The sequence below is a fragment of the Ictidomys tridecemlineatus genome, chromosome 5, assembly GCF_052094955.1.
Source record: "Ictidomys tridecemlineatus isolate mIctTri1 chromosome 5, mIctTri1.hap1, whole genome shotgun sequence".
Taxonomy (NCBI): Eukaryota; Metazoa; Chordata; class Mammalia; order Rodentia; family Sciuridae; genus Ictidomys; species Ictidomys tridecemlineatus.
Genome location: NC_135481.1, coordinates 163,550,506 through 163,576,188, shown reverse-complemented (window position 1 = coordinate 163,576,188; position 25,683 = coordinate 163,550,506). Strand labels below are relative to the sequence as shown.

The window sequence follows — 25,683 nt, the reverse complement described above, 5'->3', positions numbered from 1 at the left end:
CCCCTGCTCAAGAACTTCAAGGAATGGCTCCCCATTCCTTGCCTCAGTACAAATAATGAGAAACTCTAAATCTAGATTTAATTAACTCTTCCTTCCCTTCTCTGTAGAGGCTGCATTTGTAGCCAAATGGACTCTTGCTATTCTTTGGGCCCCCTGCACACTCTTTGGCCTCTCAACTCATGCTATTCCATTAGCTAACAATGCCTTTCTCCCTCTTTCCAGTTGGGAAAATTGTAGACAAGTGACAGAAGCTTTTCTGTGAACTGCCAAAATGAAGATGACCTCATTGTTGAACCTCTTGGCATTATTGATCCATTTAGTGATTATTACATTCTTATCCTATATAGCTATCTATGGATGAGATATGGATGCCCTTCCTTACTCCCAACTCTGCCTGCCAATTTGGGGGGGGGTCTGGAGAGCAGGAATAGTAGCTGACTTCTCTGTTATTCCCCATGGCGTGCAGGGTAGCACCTAGCATATCACAAGTGTTCCAAAAAGTCTGGAACATCAGGGAGCGCTGTGCTTTCTGAAGTGCCTCCCTCGTCCCCATTAGGAAAGCATGAGAAAACTGAGACCCGGAAAGTTTAGCTACTTGTCCGACATGAGGCAATGGCAGAGCCCTGATTATGTTCCCAAGTTCCAAGGCCCCATTCAATTCCCCAGCATCCTGACCTATAAGAAAAAAGTGAGCGATGTGAGATCCTCCATTCATACTGGGCTCTTTCCCTTCCCTTTTAAATATAAAATGCACCTAACTTGGTTTGAGTTTTAATATTGTAGTTCAATCACTTTCCAACTCTTGCTTTGTAATAAATGTCCTCTTTGCTTTTTTTGAAAACCATCCCAGGAGAAAGGAGGCAGTAGGGTAGAGATTTAAAAGAATAAAAAGAGCTTCATAAGCAGAAGGAGAGCCTGGGACTACAATTTCTTGTTGCTCTGGGAATTAATCTTTTCAAATTACAAAAAAAAAAAAAAATCAGCACCAGGAAACATCGTGTTCTTAAATGTCAGTGTGCCTTTTGCTGTCCCCTGATTCACTTCTGACCATGCGATGATATTATCATACAACTCATAGCCTGCACAGATCAAGACCGTTCCAATGACCCAGGACATGTTGGCAGCATGCCATGGCTGGAACCACAAACATTTCTGTCAGCACAGTGGTGTGTTTGGGTGTGTGTCAACGTGTGAGTTTGGGAGACTTAGGCATGAAGGATGATTATTTCTCAAAATCCATTGTCCAGACCTCCTTAGGCAATATTCAGCATTCAAAATTACTTTTGGCCAAGTCATGTTTGCACCTGGAAACTGTAAGAAGTACTGAAAGGAGATGAAACTTGATGACGGCAGGAAGTGACCTACAGCCCTACAGGTGCAGATGTATTGACATAAGGTACTAAAGTAGGAAATTATGGTTTTCAAAGAGAAATCGGATCTCAGTTTCTCTTTTAACTCAGTAGGATGTGTGTGTGTCCTTGGACAAAATCCTCTAGCCACTGTGCAAACATGATCCCTAATTTCTTGCTTTTGTGGGTCGGATACATATGAAAGTCAGACTTTTCTTTATGATCTGTCCATCCTATGTCAGTATTGTGGCTTCCAAATGCTGTGCGAACCTGGTTTTCTAAGCTCCAGGTGAGCTAAGTGGGTGATGGCCCCAGCCAGAAATGCCAAAGGAATTCGTTTCAGCCAGCAAGTTACTTGGTGACCAAGGCTATGGCTTGCTCATTTCATTTTAGTGTGTTTCTTTATGCACAAATCATAGAAATCTTTTTTTTTCCCCTTTGGCATTTCCTCGCTTGGTCCTCCTTTAAGGACATTTCTTGTTTTTCTACTTGAATTAGGGGACTGATATAGGTGTTTATTAAAAAAATAAATAAAAATAAAAAAATAAAAAACCCTGAACATAAACTGTGTAGCTAGAGTGTGTAGCTAGGGGCCATGGGCTGATATAATTTTGACAATTTGATCAGTCATTCACCTTAGCCATGAGCTATCTAGATGCTATAGGAAAAAAAATTTAAAGCCACATTTCACTTAACATACTGCTTCAGAGTTAATCTTGGGAGGTCCTTGGGTTTAGCTAAAGATACCTCTTCATTTCTTTCTTTTTCTTTTTTTACTGTATTTTATTTATTTATTTGTGTTGCTGAGGATCAAACCCAGGGCCTTGCTCATGTGAGGCAAGCACTCCATTGCTAAGCCATAACCCCAGCCCCATAATTCTTCATTTCTCAGCAAGTGATTTCAGAATAATTAAGAACATTGAACTTCACCTATTGAACCAGGTCCCATAACATTAATTTCTATCAGTTTTCTTCTCATGTGCCCTGGTTGAATTGTGCTAATTTTGTTTTCTCCTTTCAATCCATTTCTTTTCTTCCCCTTTACCCTAATCCCAGTGTTAAAAGTAATAACCTGAAATATCCCATAGGGATGGTACATGAGTACTTTTGATGCCATTTCCTTGATTCCACCAAATGTTTGTTTGTTTGCTTGTTTGTTTTGTATGATGTGCTTAGAGGTGGGAATAACAGTGGAATAAATGTATTTTATCTGTAAAACCTAGCACTGGCTTTGAATTACCCTGAGGATGCAAATGGAAGACAAAGTATATGATGTAAAAGAGGAAAAGTAGTAGAAAATGCTGTTATTAAGCTGCTTGTATAGGAGAAAAAGATGTTTATGTTTGGGTGAGATTAGCCAAACATCATGAGATGAATTCTGACCCCAAGTACATGCAGTCAGCTCAGGAGTCCTGAAGAGAATCTGGCTTTGTTTTGATCCAAGTATTAGTCATTGTTGGATGGATGGAGTATTTTTAAAGGATGATTTTTGAAAAGATAAACAAAATAAGGACACAAAGAACAGGAATAAAAGCCATGTATCCCAGGGAGCATGTATTCTAATGATCTTCTACTCTCTTTGCCACTGAGAAATGCCAAAAGCAGGTGAGATTGGAGTAAGGCCTGACATATAAGTCTGCCCATTTTACCGATGGTCCAGGGCTTGGGAGCTGGTTCAGCCAGTCCAGGCATAGCACCTCCTGCCTCTGCCCAGTGGACTGCTGCCACCAGATACAAAGCAAGTGCAGGCCCACTGAAACCCCTTCATGCTCCGCGTAGACAGGCGCAGCAGGACCACACGGAGTCCATTCTTCTCCAGCAAAGTAGTGATGTGTTCCAGGCAAAAACCCAATAGGGGATGTTTTGGCCCAAAGGAAACATTTACAACCAAATTATACACCTCGGAAAATAAATGAACTTTCATTTTGGAAGGAAACCCTGCCAGGTTCTTTATTATTTGCACCACAATCATAAAGTTGGTTTTAATCTCTGCAGTGGAATGCCATTGGGTTGGCCAACTGGCAGGCTCTGGTGGTTTGCGTGGGGACCTCTTCACCCTGAGGAGCACACAATGGGAAGCAAAGGGAAGTACTTCTCCTGAAATGTTTTTCTGAGGATCCATTGGCTTTTTTTTTCTCTTTTCTATTTTTTTTTTTTTTTGGCATGTTCATTGCAACTTCAAAGCCGACTCCTTTCTTCTTTTTCTTTCCTTTTATTCTCATTTTTGAAAATTCCTGGGGCCTTCCAGAAAAAGGCTTAATATAATGTGTCCTTTCTAAATGGACAGAAATCCAGGAGTAGGCCCAAGAAAGTCTATAATGGATTTCCATTGATTCCTTGAAGGGGAGTTGAATATAAAAAACTTAGAGAGAACAGAGAAGAAGGGCTATGAAGTATGTTCTCTTTTTCTACCTTAACAAAGAAATCTGGTGATTTAACCTGCCGGGAGACTGCTCCCAGGATTCATGCTATGAAATGACCCTGTAGATATAGCAGCTAGGAGGCTTATGGTTTCTGGGATGGTCTGGGGTTTCAAATATTTTATACCATTATCAGATGAGGTTGCTGGGTTCAATGTCCAGATTTAGGTTTAGAATAAAAAAAAGTTCTCCTACCAGCTTTCCAGTATGTGTCTAGGTACTTGCAGTTAGGAAAATCCCTCAATAGGGCTCAGAGTAGATTAAGCTTGCAGAGAAATTCACACTCATACTGAGGACAGGAGAATGAAGTCCTTGGTAGGCATGTGGAGTTTTAGAAAGCAGAGCAGGAAAGCAGATGATTGAAGTGAGTAATGGGCATGGCTTCAGTGCTCATTGAAGGGGCAAATCATGACAATGCTGGTAAGAACCCTGAGCAGTTTCTAAACTTTGCAGCAGTTTGGAATCCTCTGGAGATCTTTTTTAAAAGTTCTGATATCTGCGTCTTACCCCAGTCACTCTTGATTTAAATAGTTTGGGGGTGAATGCAGAATATCAGAAGTACAGCAAAATCTGGGTACTCCTGCTGCAATCTATAAGCTCTGTGAGGGTAGGAACCATCTCTGTCTTGCTCCCCTTTGAATTTCCAGCCCCTGCAACAGAGTAATTGACTCTCAGTAATTATGTTAACCGGATACATGAATAAAAGTCTCGTAGCTCATCTACCCACACACCATCCAAACAAATCCCAGATAATTAGGTGATTTCAGCTCTTAAATATTTTGGGTTGTTTAGGGTAAAGTGTGACTTAAGTTTCAGATTTTCCTTCCCCTGCCCCCTTTATTTTACCTTCTGCTTCTCTTTACTTACAGTATCCTCAGAATGATTTTATAATCCCCTGTCTGGATCACTTTTAATATTCATGACCTGGCAACTTTATCATTTGTGCCTATAGATTGCTTTGCATTTTCCTTAAGTCAGGACTTAGACCTGAGCTCCTCTGTTCCTGGGGTTGTCTTCGCCCTCTCTATAATACTTTAATTATTCGTTGGTAGATCAACACAGTGGTTCTTCACCAGTGAATCCCTGGAGGCATCTTTTATCCGGCAGTTCCATGGGCAGCACTTGTTCCCTTGTTCTGACAGGGAAGGTTTCCATTTCCCACTCACTGCTCCCATCCCATCTCACCCCCCCCCCTTCCACAGACACCAAATTCTGGCAGTGGATAAGTCAGCCCTTTATTGTAAAAATGTTTATGGAGACTGTCAGTTCTTAACCTTGAAACTGAACCATGCTGTTTGTATTTTTCCAAGTGATGGAGAGTGTGAAGGACTAATGAAAATGGAGCGTGAAGAGATCAAACATGCATCGTGGAATCTTTGTTCAAGACCCGGAATGGGAGAAATTCCACTTTGGAGGGGGAGTGTGGAATTCTGGGGAATGGGATCCTCTCTTAGTCGAGCTCAAGGCCTGAGATCATGACCTGGCATGAGAGAAAGTGAGGGACAGGGAGTGAGGAGAGTGGCGGGGGACGTGGGAGGCAGCAATCATAAGACATTCTTTCTCTTTTGAAAAGCTAGAAACATATTTCCTTTGGTCAGAGAGCAAGTAAATTCACTTGTAACAAACTCTATCTTCTGACCTTCTCAAGTCTGCTTTCAAAAGCCAGGATTTTGAAAGAAGCCATTCATAAGTGTGTGCAACACACCATGTTGGAGCACTTTTTGCTGACCGTGTGACTTCTCTGTAGACCACTAGGGAGGGTGAGCATTTGGAGCTGGGAGTCAGGCTCTTAGTAACTGAATACCCAGAACTTGGTTAAAAAAAAAATGAGTTTGGCTCTATCTAAAAGGCCAGTCTTTATATCTGCAGACTTGAGGAGTAAGTGGGAGAGTCCAAGCTGAAGCCAGCAAATAGCACTTTCACAGGACAGTATATAAGTTTTCTGGAAGAAGGTGAAGCTCCAGTTGCTACATGAACTTTCTAGTTAGGGCCTGTGCAATTATTTTAACAAAAGCAATTCCTGGAGTTGGATTCTTGGCAGAATTAGGCCCTGTCTATGGAGCCTTCAGCCTCACAGGTGTATCGGGCCTCTGTTTCCAGGAAGATCTCCCTGGAAAATAAGGAGAAAGTCTACAGAAACCTTTTCTCCAACTCTCTTCTCAGTCTCCCATCTGCTTTCTTCCCACTTCACTCACTCCCTGATGAAGGTTTTTCCTCTTTCTTAGACCTGCCCAAGGCCCCCAGGCCCCCTCTCAGTTCTTCCTTAATCTGTTCTCTCTGAGCAAGAAAATTTATCCCATCCAATAGTCAATGTGGACTCAATCCTGGCCTTCCCCATGGACCTATCTGTCTTGTTTAGAGTCAGATTGCATGGTGAGGGAGAAATCAGTTGGAGGCCACGTTTAGAGTACTTGCTAAGAAAGTCTGAGGCTACAACATATTGACATATTGACACCAGGGAAAAGCAGGAAGTGAGCCCCATCCTAGAGTAAAAAGATAAAAATGTGTGAAGTAAAGTAAAAAGTAAAAAGATAAAAATGAAGGGAGAACCCTCCATCTTCACACATTTTTATCTTTTTACTTTGCGTGGTGTTCTCTAATGTCACTACACCCAGAAACCCAGCAAGATGAAGAGTTCTTCCCTTCCTCTCCTGATGTTCTTGTCAAACAGAGATCTCCAAGTAGTGGGTGATTGCTCGGAGGCTCTCCCCAAGCTGGACTGGATTCCTTGGAGTTCATTTGCTATTTACCTGACCACATTTTAGCAGGATAGAATACACCAACTCTCTGGGAGCCCTTCCTTTCTTATATGCCATTTTCTTTTACTAACATGATCCTTGGAAGAACAATGCCTTTACTGTTTCTAGCAACCTGTTCCTCATTCCTCATCTTCTCCTGGTTCAAGTAGAGCCATCTCACCCACTCCCATCCTCTCCCCTCCCATCCCATCCCATCCCATTCATTCATTCAAAGGATATTTAGTGCAGTTCAGATTTGGGGGTGGGAGGTAAAACTTCAATTATAAGAAGGAAAGATTACTTGTCATTCCTGTAAAACCGCAGAGGGCAACCAGGCAGTGCCACTGAAGCAGTGAGGGCTACAGCCTCAGACTTGGAGTTAGTAATCTTGTATTCGGTGCCTCTTTCCTCCCCAGTGAACTCCTGGTTTATACACAGAGTATAAATAAGTAGGGACTTGAATCTCAAAACCCAATTTTCCCTGCTCTTGCCAAGCAGGTCTGGTATGATTATACTTAGGACTAGTTGCATTTTAATGGGGGATCATGGAGGCAAAAATGGCTTTAAAACTAAAATGACTAAAGCACTGAGCATCCCCAATATCCTGAAGGTGGGCCAACCGGTGATCTAGTTCTTTCTCTACATTCTTACCACCATGTTTACTCTGGGGCTATTGGAAGTGGGTTTTTTACTTTCCATAATTTCCATCAACACAGGATGCCTTCTGGGATGTTTGCTAGTCAGGGTTCTGCCTTCAGCTCCCTGGAGTTCACATGATCTAAGGTCCTGTGAAGGGACAACTTTGGCAAGTTTCTAAACTTCAGTTTTCTCATCTTTAGAGTGGAGTTGATGGTAATTGTATCCTTCTGGTGGGGATCTTTGGAGAAATTGGCTGGAATGATGCAGAAAAATGTTTAGACAAGGTGGGTAATTCCTCTTCTGTTTTCTTTTGTGGTTTTGGTAGTTATGTAAGTTCTGTGCAGAGGTAACTTTCATGTAGAGGGGACACAGATCATGTGTGTAAAGCCACATTTGGGCAGAAGACGGGAAATTCAAGGTGGCTTCAGATTCTCTTATTATAGACAACACCTCCAGGGAGGTGAAAGGAACAAGAGCCTTGGAATCTGTTTACCAATGAGGAGCCACTCAGCCTCAATTTCCTCTGTGGATTTGGAATTCTCATGTCTATATCAAATGGATGTTGTGAAGATCAGATTTAACACGTGTCCTATTTTCAAAAAAAATCTTCTGTTTGTCTCTGTAGGTCCATTTTTTTCACCCTTCTTCATTCTAATCTTTGCCTTGGGTACCTAGTATACATGCATTACATCAATAGAATCCCTTGATTTCTGGCTTCTGATTGGGTTTGGCCAGTATTGTACATGGCAGGGGAAGAGAAGAAGAGGAGAGGGAGGTTGCAGGATTTGGTAAATCCCCTATTTCCCTTTCCCACCCCTTATGTACACATACAACTCTTGCTTTCCTTTGGATAACAGTATCCTTTCTTTTTCCTTGCAGCTTCGGGTCTGGGGATGTAAGGTCTCCCTGATCTCACTGCTCTAGGTACTGAAGCATACTTGGTACTTTCCAGTTACTTTCCCCTAAAATGTGTAAATCGTTCCTTTATTAAACTTTCCTCATTTACCAAGTTTGAAAGTACCATGCTTTTCCTCTTTTACCTCACATGGATATATCCTAATACGGTGATGTTTATACTGGGGAGAATAGGAAACATGTAAACGTGGTCTCTGTTTCAAATGCTACCCCTAATGATTACCTCCTAAAAGACAACCTCTGAAAAGCTCTTCTTGTGAACTTCAGCTAATTGAAGAATTATCCTTGGTGAGAAAAAAAAATGGGAGATGCTTTGTTTCTCAAGGATGAGAGTAGGAAACTGTATAGGGGCAGGGAGTTTGAAAGTAGGTTGGGTACCCCTCACGGTTGACTCTCTGCCCTCCCCTTGGGTCTCTACATGAGAGGTGACACCCAAGGAAAGTCCTGCTCACAAGGCATGATCCAGCAGTCTTATTTCAGTTTATTAGTGTCTTAGACCAGAAATCAAAAAGGAATCATTAGAGAAGATGAAAAAGCATAGGATGGAGATGTAAAAGAGCCAATATATAGGGAGTTTGGAGGTCATTACTAGGAATCTGGCTAATTTTACTTCCTCCTATTGAAAACTTCCACCACCTAAGAATGCCCCACTTTCTGTCTTGCATTTTATATGTGTTTGAGAATTCCTTAGCTTTCCCTCTGGAATCTGAACTTACTGAAGACAAAAATCTATCCAAATACAGTTTTCATAATCTTAAAAACATGAGTCTCATACCAATATAGAATAAACACATGTCAAAGATTTATCCAATTTATGATGAAACTAAGAAGACAGTAATGCCAGTTCAAAGCATTTGAAGATCATTTATTTATAAAGTTAGTTGGGAAAATCTTGATGAAGTAAATTTTTAGACATAAACAAAATTGGTTAATGTCCCAAAGGGCCATAACACAGTAAGCTTTGAGTTATTATTTCTATCAGGCTGAAAACATTTGCATTTCTACAAGCTAGCATGTAACTTTTAAGATTGGCCCTAATCAATAGTAAATAACAAAACAAACAAAGATGCATTCTCCTAGAGAATTAATGAATCTTGAACAGTCAGGTCATACTGTGTCCCAGTATGAACTAATAAGCTTGTAGTCATCTTTTTGCTGTATTTCCAAGATGTGGATAATTTAGCTTAGCAAGCTACATGCTATTGAAATTATCTGATCCTGATACCTGTACATAACAGATATCCAAGAAGTGTTTGTTGAATGAATCCATGAAGAGAACAAACATCCCAACTAGAGAAAGCTAAGTCAAGGGCCCACAATTACGTTGGCTGTCAATTCTCCAAGCAAGGATCAAACCATTTCCCTGGAGGGGAAACAGAACAGCAGTGCAAATAAGAACAACCTGGATAGGCAGGTGGGAGAGAGACCCAGTCCTGGTGGCTTATAGCTTTCTCTTTACCTTAGGCCATATTTGATCTGTGATAGCTCTATAATTGTTTATAGTGTCAGTAGGGGTTCCCCAATAAATGAGCATTACTAGTTTCTGGCAGTCCACAGAGCCGTACAGGTGCATCATGAAAGTGCAAGGGAGAACTGTTAAGTATTAGCTCTAAATCTTTGAAAAACTGGCAATGGAGCTGTTAACACAGAATCACATGTAAATTAAGGAAGTAACAGGCAGGGGGTTGGAATTTTCCAAGACATTTAACCTAGCTTTGAGTGAGCAGGTAGGATAAGAAAAGGGGAAGGTGTTCTATTCATTGAAGATAGTATCTGCATTTTATGTATTTAGAACCATCAGATTTTTGGTTTTCCACTCCAGAGTTTGTACAGTATTTGGAATAAGACTTTTTAAAAATATTGTTGTGGCATGATTTCTCTAGAACAAGTGTCTCTTGAGGATTTCACTCCCAGAATTTCAGAACTGAATAGACTGAGAGATTTTCCACATTTCCTATCCTATCTCACCATGAACATTTTGTAGAAGAAATAGCTGAGATCCTGTGTCAATTAGCTTTAGCTGTGTAACACATCACTCTAGCTGTGGCTCTTCTTTTTGGGTTGGTTCAGTTAAAGCTAGATGGCCCAGAAAGATCTCAGTGATTGGCCATTCGTAGGCTGGTTGGTCTGGGATGGATGGTTTCTGCTGCACATGTCTCTCACCATTTAACAGGCCAGCTCAAGCTTCTTCACAGGATTCCAAAGAGCAACAAAGATAAGCAAGCCCCAAGGCACAAGCATCTGTTAAGTCTCTCTTCATTATTGTCTTTTTAGCCACAGTGAGTAGCATGGTCAAGCTCAAAGACTGTGTTAGAGGCAACTACCCAAGACACAGATTTTTGGAGAGACAGACTTTGTGGGCATTTTTACATCTATCATAGATGCAAAGGTACAGTAACTTACCAAAACTAGATAAAGGCAATGATGGGACCCAAACCCAGGCCTCATGACTCCTGATTGTCCTTTCCCTTTTGTGGTACCAGGAGCCCATTTCTAGGATTCCAAGGTTAAGATCATTTTCCTTTTCAAACCTATTTTAGAGGTACTTGGAACAGAGAGCTTTGCCGTTAGGTGTTAAGAGAATGCATCTCCTTAATTTGAATAAAAACTAACAAAAGCTTCCCAATTCACCCTACCCCAGGCCTCAGCCTCTGAACTCTGCCATCCCATGTTTTTTGACTTGTCTTCTAGGGTCTTTCTTCCAATAAAACAACACCATCCTTGACCTGGACTTTGGGTCCCTTTCAGTCAACATGGGGAGATACAGAATCACTGCAAGGAGTATTCATCTTCCAGCTTTCCTTGTCTTGCTGGACACCCTCTCCTGCTCAAGGGAGGACTTAGACAGTTGAGCCTTATAAGCATACTGATGATTTAGTGCTTCTTCAAACTGGGTCCTGGAAAATGGGTCCCAGATAATCACTACTTTGTTTTCTTTGCCATCAATGGAGAAAGCACAGCTTGAAAAATCACCAGTAATCCATACTCATTAAATATTTGCTCAGAGTTTGTCTTCCAGGGAATGCTGAGCGCTAATGTAGCCAAAGAGCAGGGACTGAAGCCCCCTGGTGGCCACCCTTGGCCTATCTGTTATAGCACTTGGCAGATGAGCTCTGGCCTCAAATTCAAAAACCCAGAGACAAAACTTTGCCCTTAACTTCATCCTGAGGTGAGCTGGCCTCACACCCCCAAGGGGTTTATCAAAAATATTCCTTCTGGACCAGGCTACCTTCCTGAAAAGTATTTTGAAAAGTACAGTTTCTTCATCTCCTTACATTTGCAGGGATGTTTCAAATGATGGATTCAAGATTTTTTTTTTTTTTTTTTGGCCAAACTGGCACAACACCCTTGTACTCAACTTCTTACATGTTATCTTAGACTTGAAAGAATAAGCCAAGCTTCATTTTAGTTCATTCCTTAGCTAAACAGGACATAAAAGAAATGTGTCTTGGAAAGTTACCTCTGTTTTCTTTGCTAGCAATGGAGAAAGCACAACTTGAAAAATCACCAGTACTCCACACAGTTTCAAGATCAAAGCAATTTACAGAAGGATTTGAGATGAAGCAGTGAAGTGTTGACTTCCATTTGTCAGCCGGTCCCAAGAGGCTTCATTAGGAAAGATGCACAGGGATGGATGGCCCCCTCCCCCACAGAGCCAGCTCCCTTGCCCAAGTGCAATGAGCTTCTAAGGCATCGCCTGAGATCATAAGTAAGGTCACTCCCATGCCCTAAAGTAAACATCATCATGATACATTCTGCCACCATAATGAGAGATTCCCCAGCTATTAGTCAGACCTTCAACAGAAGGCTCCTTGGTTCCCACCCAGAACTGCAATACTCCAGCATTCTTGAAACATGATGATCCTCTGTCTATCCCCGAGGTTTGTCTTTGGTATCCCCAAATGAAGATTGAAACATATGCCTGTCCATTTCCTCTCTGCCCTGATCCTAAAGGACATTGCATTTTTGTGCTTGTTGTAAAATAGAACTATGGATATCTACTCTGTTCTAGCTGCCTGAGGGAGAGGGATTACTACCACACACAGATGTATTACACAAGAGCAGAAGGTGGCCAACTGTGCCATCCACACATTCACAATGCACATTTTCTCCCCAATGGATCCTGGTGACCTCTTTCCAGTACTTCACAGGAAAACCTCTGCCATTCCCTGCTGCCATTACTAGGGTGTAGATCTCCATCTCATCCTCCTGAGAGCTAAGAAGAAGCATGACCCTTGAGAAAACATGTTAAGATCTGAAGCCCATCTTATTCATTCTCCTGCTTTTCTCTTCCTAGGAGTGCTTGGTCCTCAATCATGTGTAAAGATAATCAGCGTGCCCTTTATTCTTTTATCTCTCCAAATGAGGAAACTTTTGCTCTCCCCTTTGAAATCCTACCAGTGGCATTCTTGAATTTATTTTTAGACGTGTGGAGTCTTCCAGACAAAATCGATGCCCAGCACAGATAAAACCCTCAGTATGTTTATGGTGGGTAGAAGAAAACCAAGTGTTTTAATGTGGAAGGAGCACAGCCATATGCCGGGTGCAGTATGGCTTCCTTTAATCTGGAAAAAGGAAACAAGCATTGTCGATAATAATATGCAGATGGCCAGCTCCAAATGAGGACATATTGCTAATTAGCTATATTGTTAGTATGTTTTAAGGGGAGAGACTGTAGTGACGTTAATTATAATCTCTGCTGTTTGTTGTTCAAAGTCTATGAGACCAAATGCATTGCTAATAATATCTTCTTTAATATCTTCAATAGAAGATTCCTGGATTTTTTTTTCTTTTAGAATCCCACATAAAAGCCACATTAGGGGTAATGAAGCCTGTAGCCTGAGCCTAATTAAAACAAAATCTAACAAGGCCCATAGCCATCATTATCATCAACTAGTACTTATTGGGTGCCCCCTAAGCTTGTGGAATGGGGGAGTGTGGGATTTGGAGACTGCAGATATGGCCTGTTCTTTGCCCTCCAGGAATTTGCCATCCAGTCTGCCTCCAAGAAGTCTGCCTGGTTGTGTTAATCTGGGAATAGTTACCACCGTCTTAAAAAGAAAAAGCACTAAGATTGTGATAGACAGCCACAATTTGTTACTAGTTTGTGCATCTTCTGGAAGCTTTGGAAGAAGTCAAACCAGCTCTGTTTTTCACATGCCAGCCTTTAGCTGGTCTTTACAGAATAGACAGGTGGCTATTTGTAAGCCAGAACAACAATGCTTAGCACATTTTTCCCACAAGTGGATCCATCGCCCATTTCCACACCTTGATCTTCCCCCTCCAGACAATCATCCTCATTTGTCCCGTAGCTCAGTTATTCAAAGAACCCCATTCCTTCTCTCCCTTGTATTCACTTGCCTGGGCCAAATGACCAGCTGCGAGACTGGCCATTCTGACCACTCTAACTCTTGAAGTGGTTGTGGTAATCCACCTTGGTTACAAGGGCAGCCAAAATGAGCAGCTGTACCCTCGCAGTGGTTGGAGGCAGTGGTTGTACATCTTAGACCAGAGGTGTATTCAGCATGAAGCACAGATTATAAAAGCATCTGGATTTATCATCTTAGAAATTGCATGTCTCAGTTCATCTCAGCAGAGCTCTTCTAGGGATATTCAGGGCTAGGTGATGAGAACAAAGAAGGAAAGAGAAGATCCTTGCACCATACAGCTTCAGCAAGCTTCCAAATGTTCTGTAGAATGCCACCAGGGAAGTGGTGGTATAGTGGACAATTCACAACACTGTATGACAGGAAGCTCACAGACCAAAGGCTGGTGGGCAGAGACCTCTGGATGTTAGACTTTATATTTATATCTATATCATTTACTCAATTATTTTATAACAAGAACACAGAGTAGCTCTGACCATCATACCCACCCCATTGCAGTTCTAAAGTTCCTTTGGTTTTACAAACCAAGTTGTCAGGTCTTAGGAGTCCTTTGTAGGATTGCAATCATCCTGACCCACCTCCCTGGTTCTCTTCTCCTGATCCACCTGCTTAACTTTTACTTGCCTTTTTGTTTCAGCTCAGACTTACTTAGCTCATTCATTACTTCCTCAAGAGAAAAATTTTCTTTCTTTTTAATACCAGGTTTTCAAAGTAGGGAAGTTTATAATACCTACCTCAAATAGTGTCAATAGCTTTTCTATTTTTTTTCTCTTTTCTAAGCATCACCATAAGCTCATGGATTTTCACAGAGTCAATGTCAATGTACATCATTCAATTTTTTGTGTTTTTTTAAGTGCCCAAATCATCTAATCTTTGAGCAATGAGGGCCATTCGAGTTGGTTCTTTTGAGAGGCCCTTTTCACTCATTGAAAACTTCTTTGCTCTCTGTCACAAAGAGGTATCCCAAATTCATCTGTACCTTTCCTGCCTAAGCACTGAACTTAACCATTTGTTCAAGAATCTCTCTTTTAGTGAGGACAACCCCTTGAAACTTACTGATAGTGCTTTAGGACAGTTCAAAGGAAATATTACATTACACAGTGAGCAGTAGATTTGAGGGAAGTAATATGTTAATATTGAAATGGTGAAAAGATTCTGTAAATATATGCATAGATTTAGAATAGGATATTAGGAAAGTTAGCCCCAGAACACAGCATCTGTAGCCTGGCTGCCACTGTGACGTTCATCATCATGTTTCATCAAATGCCTTCTGGTACTTCTGTCAGTAGGGGATTAAGTTCAATTGCAAGTCAGAAAATTCAATAAATAGTCAATTAAGCTAAACAAGGGTTTCATATTTTTAATTATTGTTTTTATTGACACATAATATGTTGCATCTTTATGAGGTGTGGTAGGTAATACATGTATAAATGTGTAATGATCAAACCAAGATAATCAGTATTTCCATCTCTTCAAATGTTTGTCATTTCTATGTTTTAGAAATCTTTGGACTCTTCTAGTTGTTATGAGATATACCATAAATTGTTGAAGACTATAGTTACCCTACTATGCAATGGAATACCACAATTACTCCCCCCCCCATCTAACTACATTTCAATACTCTCTGTGTCCCTTTTTTCCTACCCTTTTTCAGTCTCTAGTGACCACATTCTAATCTCTTCTTCATTGAAATAATTTTTTTAACTTCCACAAATGAGTGAGTGTATGTGTTTGTTTTTCTATATTTAGTTTATTTCACTTAATTTGATGTCTTCCAATTCCATCCGTATTGCCACAAATGACAGGAGTTAATGTGTGTGTGTGTGTGTGTGTGTGTGTGTGTGTGTGTGTGTGTGTGTGTGGTGCTGAGAACTGAACCCAGGGCCTTGTGCATGTGAAGCAAGCACTCTACCAACTGAGCTTTATCCCCAGAACTAGGAGTGAATTTTTTTAATGGTTGCATATTCAACCATGGTAAACAAAACAGCCTGACACTAAAAATCAATGCATAAACCAATAGACTAGAATAGAGAATTTCACCATTTATTGATTATCAGCTCTAAAATTAGAATCACAATCAGGAGCATTAGGAATGATGCTACAGCACTGTAAATGTTAGCGATAGTGTTAATGATGATGGTAAAAGACACTCAGCTATTACAGCTCCATCATGCTATCAGCAACCTGGCTCCATTCATCTTTATAAGCAGCCATATTTAAATATGGCTTTCATCTGCATGTCTGCCAGCTGCCCCATTTCACTTCAAGTTCTGTGTCCTCACTTCTGACCAGAAAAGGTAGAAGAAAGAAAGGCAGAAGGCAAAACTGAATCTCCCTCCTTTTCAGCAGTTTGAGCCAACCTGTTCTACTTACCCCTCCATGAGCAGAACTATGTCACTGGTCACCCCCAGCTGCAATGAATGCTGGGAAATACAGCTTTACCTAGCTATATTCCCTTCTGAAACAGTGAATTTGTTTTTTTTTTAAAAGGGTAGGCAATTGCAATGTCTGCCACAATACTGCTACCAGAGGCAAAATACTAGGTTGCCAGAGCACAGAGTTTTTATGAGTATTGCTATTTTGGGTGATGATAAGTTGTAAAATAATGAAGGAGTAGGGGCTGTGCACAGAGTTAGGAAGCATCACGCAGTAGCTGGATAATCTGACTGACCTAGATCTCTTTCCTCAGTAGCTGAACGGTACTTGTACATAAACCATGTAAACCAAGTCACTCTGTTTCTCTTTTCATTGGGAGTTGCAGTTCTAAAATTGGCATCCTAAGGGGGAATATTGCTACTGGTGCTGTGCTGTAGCACCGCCAATGTGAATGCACAGACTAAAGATGAACTCAAGGACAATATTGTGGGGAAAGACATATTTTCCCAAACTGTGCAAACCTCCTTAATGTCACAGGCAAAACAAATCCTGTGGTATCTCAGAAAGAACGGTGTTGTCTCTTTTCAAAAATTCCCAGACATCCCTGATCTATCATCTTCAGAGCAGAGTGTTTGCTTGTCTAAATAAAACACACACTGTTTAAATTGTTGCTTTGAGACCCACACTTTCTGAGAATGTTTATGCTGCTAGAATAATTTTAAGTAGGGTCCTCAGTGAGTGAGCTTGGTGACAGCCAGAATGACGGAGTGATGTCCTCAATCCGGACCTCTGAGGGAAACTCTGCACGGAAGATGTACAGCATGTCATTTTGAGAAAAGTTGAAAAAGAACTTTTTCCTGCATTGTTAGCAGATCTCGTCTCTTATCTCTGACCCCAGATTTAACATCTAGATTACCCAAATAATAGCTACTCCCAAATCTTATTATCAATTGAATAACATGGAGTTTCAATTTGTAGGGCCCATTCTTATATACCCTTCCCCATCGTGGAGTTCCTAGCTTCTGGAGGGTTTTGAGGCATGGTTTTTCGGGGAACCAAGGTCTCCAGTGGAACTCTTTTAAGAAGAATAATTCAGATATTCAAAGATCATGATGAGCATTGCTTTATGATTTACCATCTTCCAAATAGTTTTCGAACTCTGAGCTGGTGTCTGGTGTCAGGGTTGTTGGGACATATGGATCAATGCCACAATTGTGTGCAAAACTCAAGCCAAAACACACTTGAGTCCCAGTCCTCAAACTATTCCCGGCAGAGGCACTTGTGGCCTGACTTGCCCAGCCAGTGGCCCTAGCTCTACACTTCTCTTTTATTGTGTAGACACAACCCAACCCAGCCCAGTTAGCTTGAACTCCTGCTGGGAGAAAGGGTACAGGAAGGTCATTATCTGCTCTGTTTTACATGAAGGGTCATTGAGTCACAGAGAGTTTAAGGAGTCTGTTTGGTCTAAGGCTAAGCTGGATCCCCATGCCGGTAGATTTCCTATCAGGAAAAATTATAAAAACCAGATCAAGTAATCAATCAAACTCGTGTGTGTGTGTGTGTGTGTGTGTGTGTGTGTGTGTGTGTGTGTTTGGTTTGTTGTTTTTGTTTTGGGTGTGTATTGGTTTTGTACTGGGGATTGAACCCAGGGGCTTTCACATGCCATCCAGGAACTCTACCACTGAGCTTCATCCCCAGCCCTTTTTATTTTATTTTTGAGACAGGGTCTCCTCATGTTGCCCAGCCTTGACTCAATTTTGCATCTTCCTGTCTTTTTTCAGACATCAGCAAATGTTAAACAGCAGCAAAAATACATTTCCTACCTCTTCTTCTAAAATGTAGAAAGAATACTTCATGAAAGGGAAAAGGAAAGAAGCACACCATTTTTAACCCTATGAAGAGTGTGTCTTGGTGCAAAGAAGTTAGGGCTTGATTTGCACGGATCCTGAAAGGAACTGAACAACACACTGGGCCCTTTCTGTGACTTATATTCCTGAGTTCTGAGCACAAATTCTCCAGGAGAAACCAGCTGTCCTCCCTAACATCACTAGGGAAGTTTTAGGTTGGGTGTCCAGGGATCAGAGGAAGACAATTCAGAAGCGAATTGCCTTCTGTTATGTTCCCTTTGGAGTGTGATCAAGAGCTCTCATGCTGGGGAAATGTTCTGCGTGCTTTCTTCTCTTTCTCTCTCTCTCTCTCCCCATCCACTTCTTCCCACCGCCTCCAGCCCCCACTTGTTCTCTGTGTGTTGGACTCCATCAAAGAATAATAGATCTGGTCTCTGTTGCATTGAGCAATGCCTCAGGATGCCAGGGCAACTCCCTCTACAGGGATGCGCCAAGAGAGAAAAACCACGACAGAGGTGGCTGGAAAGGTGAACAAAGACACGGCCCCTGGCCACATCTGAGTGAAAAGAAAGGGCAAGCGAAAACACGAAGAGCTCCCAGCTTCCCCCTCCGTTACTCCTTGTCTTACAGAGGAGGCAGACCTGCTGTCTGAGTCCCCCACTTGGCCTCTTCAGACATTCACAAAGGTAGTCTCTGTAGGTTTCTTTCTGGGGTTGTTCTTGACCTTGGTACTCCGAGTCGTGAGTGTTTTGATACCAGATGTAACCCCTTTGGCTGGGTTATAGGCTCTGCGGTGGGGGGCAGGGAGTGCGTGTGGAAACAGTGTGCTGAAATACAACTCCCAGACCCCAAAACATGCCCAAGAATAACAAGAACATTAACCACTGACCCAAACCCTGATGAAATTCGATCTTCATATCTCCTTCTCCCAGTAAACATGAAAATGCTGCCATCCCTGAAGGCTCAGAGGAAGCCTCCAAAGAGAGGTCCAGGGAGAGCGAGGAAGAGGAGAAGGGCTGGTTTGGGAAAGGAGTCCAACAACTTTCTATGTGCTCCAATCACTAGGAAAAACTGGTCCCCCCGGTGGCAAGTAAATAGTGACATTATTTTTCACTAGCTGGGAAAAGAAGTGGACTTGCCCTTTCCAGAATGAAGCCATCCCATTTCAGAATGCCTTTTGGTCCCCTTTACTTTGGCTCCCGACACTTCTCTCTCTTTAGATGGTTCTTCAGCCACTTCCCTGTACCCAGCCCCATTAGCTTCTGTTCTTCAAATTAGCCAAGTGACTTCTGCCGGAGAAGGATTATCTTCTCTGCTGTTTCCTTTACTAAAGTTTCTTCCCCCCAGATCATGGCAGGGTGCTTCCATCTCATGCTCAGATCTTGGTCTTAATTGTCACCTTCTCAGAGAGGGTTTTTCCCCTGGCCATCTAGTCAATTTTTTTTTTTTGTCATCTTGTCTTTCTTTTATTTGTGGAAGTCTCTGATCTGATCTTATTTATGTATCTGTGTGTTTATGGTTTCTTGCCCTCAATTATATGTGTAGTTTAAATGAATAGGCCCCAAGTCTATCTTGTTCATTGCTGTATCTCCTCTGCTTTGCAAGTAGTTGGCGTTTGTTGATTGGATAGAGGGATAGATAGGTAGGTAGGTGGATACATGGATGGATATGGATGGATGGATGGTTGAAGGGATGAACACAGATGGATAGATGAATGGATGGATGGACAAATGGATAAATGGGTATAATAATTTGGTTTAAGTCTTTCATCCAGTTTGGTCAAATCTTTTGCTTCATGGCTCACAACAAAGAAACCAAACTGGATGCTAGTACTTTAGCTCAAGCCAGGGCAGTTAATCAATCGAAGGTGTGAAAAAGAAACTATAATTTGGTTCCAGTTTTAAAGGAGCACTTATTTTTTCTTCAAAATAATGCTTTTTTTTTTTAATGTATTTTGGTGCTTAGTAAATAGTCAATAATCCATTAACCCTCAGAAAATCCCCAAGTAGCAGACTGGGAGAAATTTCCTGATGCTTTGGCTTTTTAAACTCAATGAGATAGTAAAATGAGTTAGAAATACTGTTCTGGCTTAATTCCAGCCACTGGAATTGTCCTTGCTCCTGAATTTAAGGGACTGTTAAGAGTGGTATTTTTAATCAGGTGCCTCCTAATTAGTTGTTTGTTTGCTTGTTTTTTTGTTTCAGAATAACCTCAACCTGGAAAGTGACTCCACATCAGAAACCAACTTTGCTCTCTCCAAAGAAGCACCAGGGGACCCTCTGGAGCACCAGGCTGCACATCAGCCCTTTCCCAGACAGCGGTTCCCACAAGAGACTGGGCACCCTTCACTGCAAAGAGACGGCCCCAGATCCTTTCTCCTTGATCTACCAAACTTTCCGGATCTTTCCAAAGCTGATATCAATGGGCAGAATCCAAATATCCAGGTAATTCTTGGCAGCTGGAAGGTGGAAGAAAATCAAACAGTCCATCTTTTGTTTCCTGATCTGACTCTAATGGAAACTGCTGCCTGACCTCACTTTTCTCCTTAACCCCTTAGCCACTCCTGCCTATGATAATGCTATCTCCCTAAGAACACTGTTGATTTTCTTCTCTGCAAAACCCTTCATTGTGAGATACACCATTATTTTATGAACCAACACCTGCCAAAAAAAAAAAATTGTCAAAGTTTGACATAACAAGGACTATAAGACACATTCTGATTTCTGAAGCATGAAGTATCAAAAAGACGAAACAGAGTAGTACACCCTAAAATTGATGCAAAGTGGTAGCTGTAGGAAAGAACTAGTGTAGCTTGTGAATAGAGTGGGCAAACAGTTTGGTAGCATTCAGGACAGCACTTCCTTTTGGTGCCTAGCATGGGGATCTCCTTCAAGAGAGGACAACTTCCAGGTGCTCTAAAGTGTAAATAACTGATTTTAAAAAAAAGAACCTTTAAAAAATGAGAGGAAGGAAGATGAGAATGGAAGTTCCTAAGAGAAATATAAATATGTACCACTGTGATTGGATGAAATAGGGAGAAGTGGTGGTGAGAGGAAGAAAGGGTTCCTGGGATTGAAAATAAGAATACTCATCTACACTGAAATAGTCTAGTATCCTTTGCAAGGCAAATGGTGATCTGATCTGACCCCACAGACACCCTCAAGAAAGAAACAAAAGCAAATGTCATTTTTCCAACACCATAAGTAATGCAACAGACCCAGGAAATGACTATTTGGTTTACCACAGTTACATAGGTACTAAATAGTAGTTGTCAGGCCGAAATCCAGGCCCTCAAGAATATTTACCCCACTAATCCATGTTTCAGAGACAAACTCCTCTGTTTTTAATGTTATTTGTACCTCCCTCTATTTATTCCCCAATGAGGTCCCCCTGATGGCTGAGGGAAGCCACCCCGTAGGCAGTCTAGCCCCTACTTTTTTCTGTCCTAATATGCCTGCTTTCATTATTTTAAGCTTTTTTACTGATTCTTTTCATTTATGTAGGAACAGCTTTTCCTCTGCACCAAATGCCAATTGGCTTATATGACTATCAGAGCAATTGATCTTTAATGAAGTTATCGCTCTCTCTCCCTTTCTCTCCTCCCCCTTCAACATTCTTTGTATGATACAGTTTTAAACCAGTTTCCTTGAACAGAGTTGTTCTGCTCATAAACACCGGTGTCGTGATGGCTGATGAATGTCACTGAGAGCACAACTTCATTAGAATACATCAACCAGCCCCTGCCGGGTATAAAACATAGTATCAGGTTATGGGAAATTAAGAAATTCAAGTCCTGTTCTTTTCACGAAATGACATAGGTGTCAACATCCCAGCTACCACATAAGACAGTGCCAGAAGGATCATGAGAACAGAGCAGGAAAAAGCACAGTGTTCCAAGGGGGACAGATGCCAACAGATGAGAAGAAGCAGGGCAGGGCTCTGGATGCTAGACAAGTGAAAAATGATTTAGAGGTCACCGTTTGACAATCTATGCAGATGAAAGACTGTCTGCCCTGATTAATATTTTTGATGAGTCTTGTAATTAAATAACTGGAAAAATGAAGCTTTTGCTACAGTGATCCTTCTCTGGGAAATTGCCACATGGCTTTCTGGTAAAGAATAATGGATCCACTTGAGGGAGGTATAGATTCACCCAAATAAAATAAATAAATAAAGCATAGGCATCTTCATACTGTTGCTCCCTATCATGGCTTCCCCCATAGGAGGTAACTTTTCGTAGTTTATAGATTTTATGCTTCCAGGATCAGACAGCCCTCACCCCAAGAATGCTTAGACCACACCCAAAACAATCTTAAGCTTCTTATGGTTAACATTTTGCTAGAGGTAGAAATGTTACTATGGGGCTGGATGCTAAAAACTGAGCTATGAGAGTAATAGGTTTTAAAAATTATTAATGTCGTGTTACAGGAAATGCCTGGACACATGGAGAATGGAAGGCTGCAGGCTTTTCAACTCTTCCTTTATCCCAAAGTTATTGGGTACCTGTGCTCTAGTTTTGAACTCAGTTTGGAGGCAGAACAATTCTTATCCTTTTTCTTTCTCCCAGATAAATGCATCAATGTGGAAATGCCTATCCCCTCCCCAGACCCCACTTGGCCATTTTAAAAATATTTCCTAAGTGTTAAGGAAGAACAGTGGGAAAAAAAAATAGAAAGTGGGCAACCTCATGGTTGCTACTGATAGATTTGTACATGGGCTAGTAGAGCAACCGAGATTGTAATTCATCATTCATTGTACAAAGCTGTGTCATTTAGCAGATGAGAAGTAAGGAATACTTTGGAATAGTTCTGTCCAGCTTCCTGAAGGAAGAGGGAGCTGCCTGGAGTTGCTGGGTGTGAAAAGAGTGAGGCATGGGGACAGAAAATAAATGTAGGATGAATTATGAGAAGGCCACACTGGGCCATGGATACTCACAGCATGGGGTTCTGTCTGGCAAAGCCTCTTGAATTTTTTATAAGATGCAGCTTCTGGGTTGGGGTAGTAATTCGTGGTAGAGTGCTTGCCTAACCTCCATGAGCACCAGCACTGCAAAAATAACAAACAAATAAATAAAATAAAATGCAGCATCTCCCTGTGCTGTCACAAAAATATGGTTACAAGTGGAAATCATTCGCCTTCATATCCTCTGAGACTCCAAGCCATCTACTTATGTAGACTTATAAGGTAAAAAGTCATAATTGATGTTTTGTTTTCACTTTGTCTTATCCAATCCCAGCATAGGAAGAAGAAGTTTACCTCTAGGCATTTCCAAGAGAGGTGCTTTGGAGGATAGAGTAGAGAAAGAGGAACAAGGCTGCTCTTAGGAGGTCTCCATATTTTTTGGAGGTACCTTTTGAATATCAAAGACTACCATAATTCCCAAGAGTAAAGGTTTCACCACAGCTCCAAATACCAGAGTTATCAACAGGATGGATTTGAAATTATTGCAGTCCCAATGTACATACTATCCAAGAAGTCTTGGCTGATACCACTTTTTTTGCATACTGCCAGCTGGGTTTTCCATTTCCGCTTTAGACAACCCCTGCACCTGCGCACATTCTTCAGGCAATACAGGTATTACGGGTGACCAGTATTTTATGGATCTGATGACTTGTTGGCCCTAAGTAAAACTGAACTGTGCTAGCTAGTGTTGGGACAAAGAAAGAATGAAGCAGCTGCTACCCCTTGGAGCTGCAGTCCTACGCCTGCGTGTAAGAGTTTGTGTGTGTGCACGCACAAGCGACTGCAGTCCCATGCACCATTGCACTTGAGTAAACCAGTTCCCTGGTGGTCCTTTAAAACATGAGGTGCTTTCTAAAAGAGGGTGATGGTTTCTCTGTTGGCAGCCCTTACCCCTTTCTTCGAGGACTGCTCTTTGGTTGCAGTCCACTGGTTTGACACAGGGCCAATTCAGCCAAGCAGACAGCCCTGCTGTCATCAAAGCATTTTCTCTCCCTGGGTAGTGGAGTGAAGACAGGTGAGGGGCACACCAGTGGGTGGGCTTCCTCTGCCAGGGCCTCTGGCCTCATCTGCTCCCTCCGTTGGCAACCTGCCCCTGCCCCTGCCCCACCTAGTTATCCCTAGCTGGAGCCAAGGAGCTGAACAGGAATTCAATACCCCTCTCTCTGAACCCCACCACCACTCCAAGCTCTGGAATTGTTTCCCACACTCCAGGACCAGGTCTTCCATCCCTCCCAGGAAAACAGCATTCACCTTTCCCAAGTGACATTGCTGAGCCCTTGCAAAGAGCCAAGTTGCTCAGGCCTCTTGATTTTTAGCATGGGGAATCTTTATAAAAGCCCCCAACATCTGCTTCTGGGGAGGATTTTTAACCCCTATAAGTCAGGGTGCTTCTATCTTAAGTAAATCAGATTCTCCATTATAAGCCTAGCTTCGGGCTGTGGAAGTGAGTGGGGGAAACTAAAATAGGGGAAAAATGACATCAAACTCCTGAAATGAATTTCATCTCCATGTTAAATTTAAAACAATACAAGAAGTTGGGTTTTGTTAAAAAAACAAAACAAAACAAAAACATTTCAGGAAATAAAGTAAATCCCCCAGGACAAGTTAGACTTGAACTTTAGTATCTTTGGCTGAATATTTGGTTTTCAGCTGATGGTCAGATAGCAAAGACAAAAATCTCAAAAATAAACTCATTATTATGCTTGCTACACAATTCATTACTACAGTAGCGATTTACCACCAATTATTTCTCTTTTCTGGGTCAAACCCAGGTTAGTATTCATTTTAGCATATCCTTATTTCTTTTCTTCCATTGAGAGGGTTTTTTTTCTTTTTTTGGTTGTTGCACAGTTTTATTTACATGGTCTTAGGCCTCTTAGTGCCATAAGATACAATCAGAGGAGTTGGCCAGGGCTACAAATGTCATTCATGCTCCTACTTCTGATTCTCTCTCCTCCTTTCTCTCCAAATACTTTTGGGATGGTGGATCTGGCTGAATAAAACTCAAGAAATGTCTGAGTCCAAGATACTGACCCACACAACCATGGGAAAAGCCTGTCTTGTTCAGATTCTCATGGGGAGTTGCCATTGATGGCATGAATTATGGAGTCTGACTAACCTGCTTTGGGGATCTGGCACCACCATTTAGTAAGCCAGACTGGGGCTCTGTAACTTTCTGTAGGTTCCTTAACCTCTCTGTGCTTCTATTCCCTTGTCTATAAAATTGAAATATGAATATCTATGAATACCTCTGTAGTGTAAAGCTACACTTAAGTATGGTCATCTCTGAGGATTACATCAGATCATCCATATAATGCACTTAGCTCAAGGCTTTGTACCTGGTAAACTTCTCAGAACTGAGAGATGCTGATTGGTGAGGATAATGGAGATGAGAAAAACAAAAACTATAAATCTAATCAAGAGTCAGAAGACCTAGTTTAAGACGATCTCTACACCTTCCTTGCTGTTTCCCTGAGAAATCTGAATTCTCCAAGCAGTTTCTGTGCCTGGAAATTGGGTCTAAATTGCATAAAACAGGCAATAATGTCTGGGTAAGCATGCTACTACAGATCTCAAAGCACTGATCACAATTGTCTGAGGGTGCTGCAGTGGTCTTTAGAGCATCTGTGGGTTTGAGACAAGAGGATTAAAACCTTCCTGGTTCATGTCATGATCAAGGAATGAAGGCTAGCATAATCCTTTGCTGCAGACATGCCCCTGGATGCTCTGTATTCACATGGAAATTGTTTTTCTTTGTGGAAAATACTGATGCACCTACCCAGTCCTCTCAGCCAACAAGCAAGAAGACTCTTCCAGGTCTTGGATGGCTCTCATGGCTTCTGTAGACTCAGTGGCATCAGTTAGACTGAGAATTGTCTTAGTTTCTCTATGGAAAATGTTTTTCAGAGCAAGAGTAAAGAGTCAAAATAAACTCCTTATATTAGGCGTACTGCACCAATTCATTACCATAGTTGCTATTCACAACCATTTCTCAACTCTGGATCAAACTGAGGTTAGTATTCATTTCAACCAATATACTTACTTTTTTT

At 41.6% G+C, this 25,683-nt stretch overlaps 1 protein-coding gene across 1 annotated transcript in view; it reads left to right on the top strand.

Annotated features, from left to right (window-relative positions):
• The window catches only part of Ism1 (isthmin 1), a 70,734-nt gene that overhangs the window by 22,599 nt on the left and 22,452 nt on the right, over positions 1–25,683 (top strand). The window contains exon 2 of the mRNA XM_005320470.4: positions 19,876–20,115. Within this exon, the coding sequence (XP_005320527.1) occupies positions 19,876–20,115 (240 nt within the window). The remainder of the gene's footprint in view (positions 1–19,875; positions 20,116–25,683) is intronic.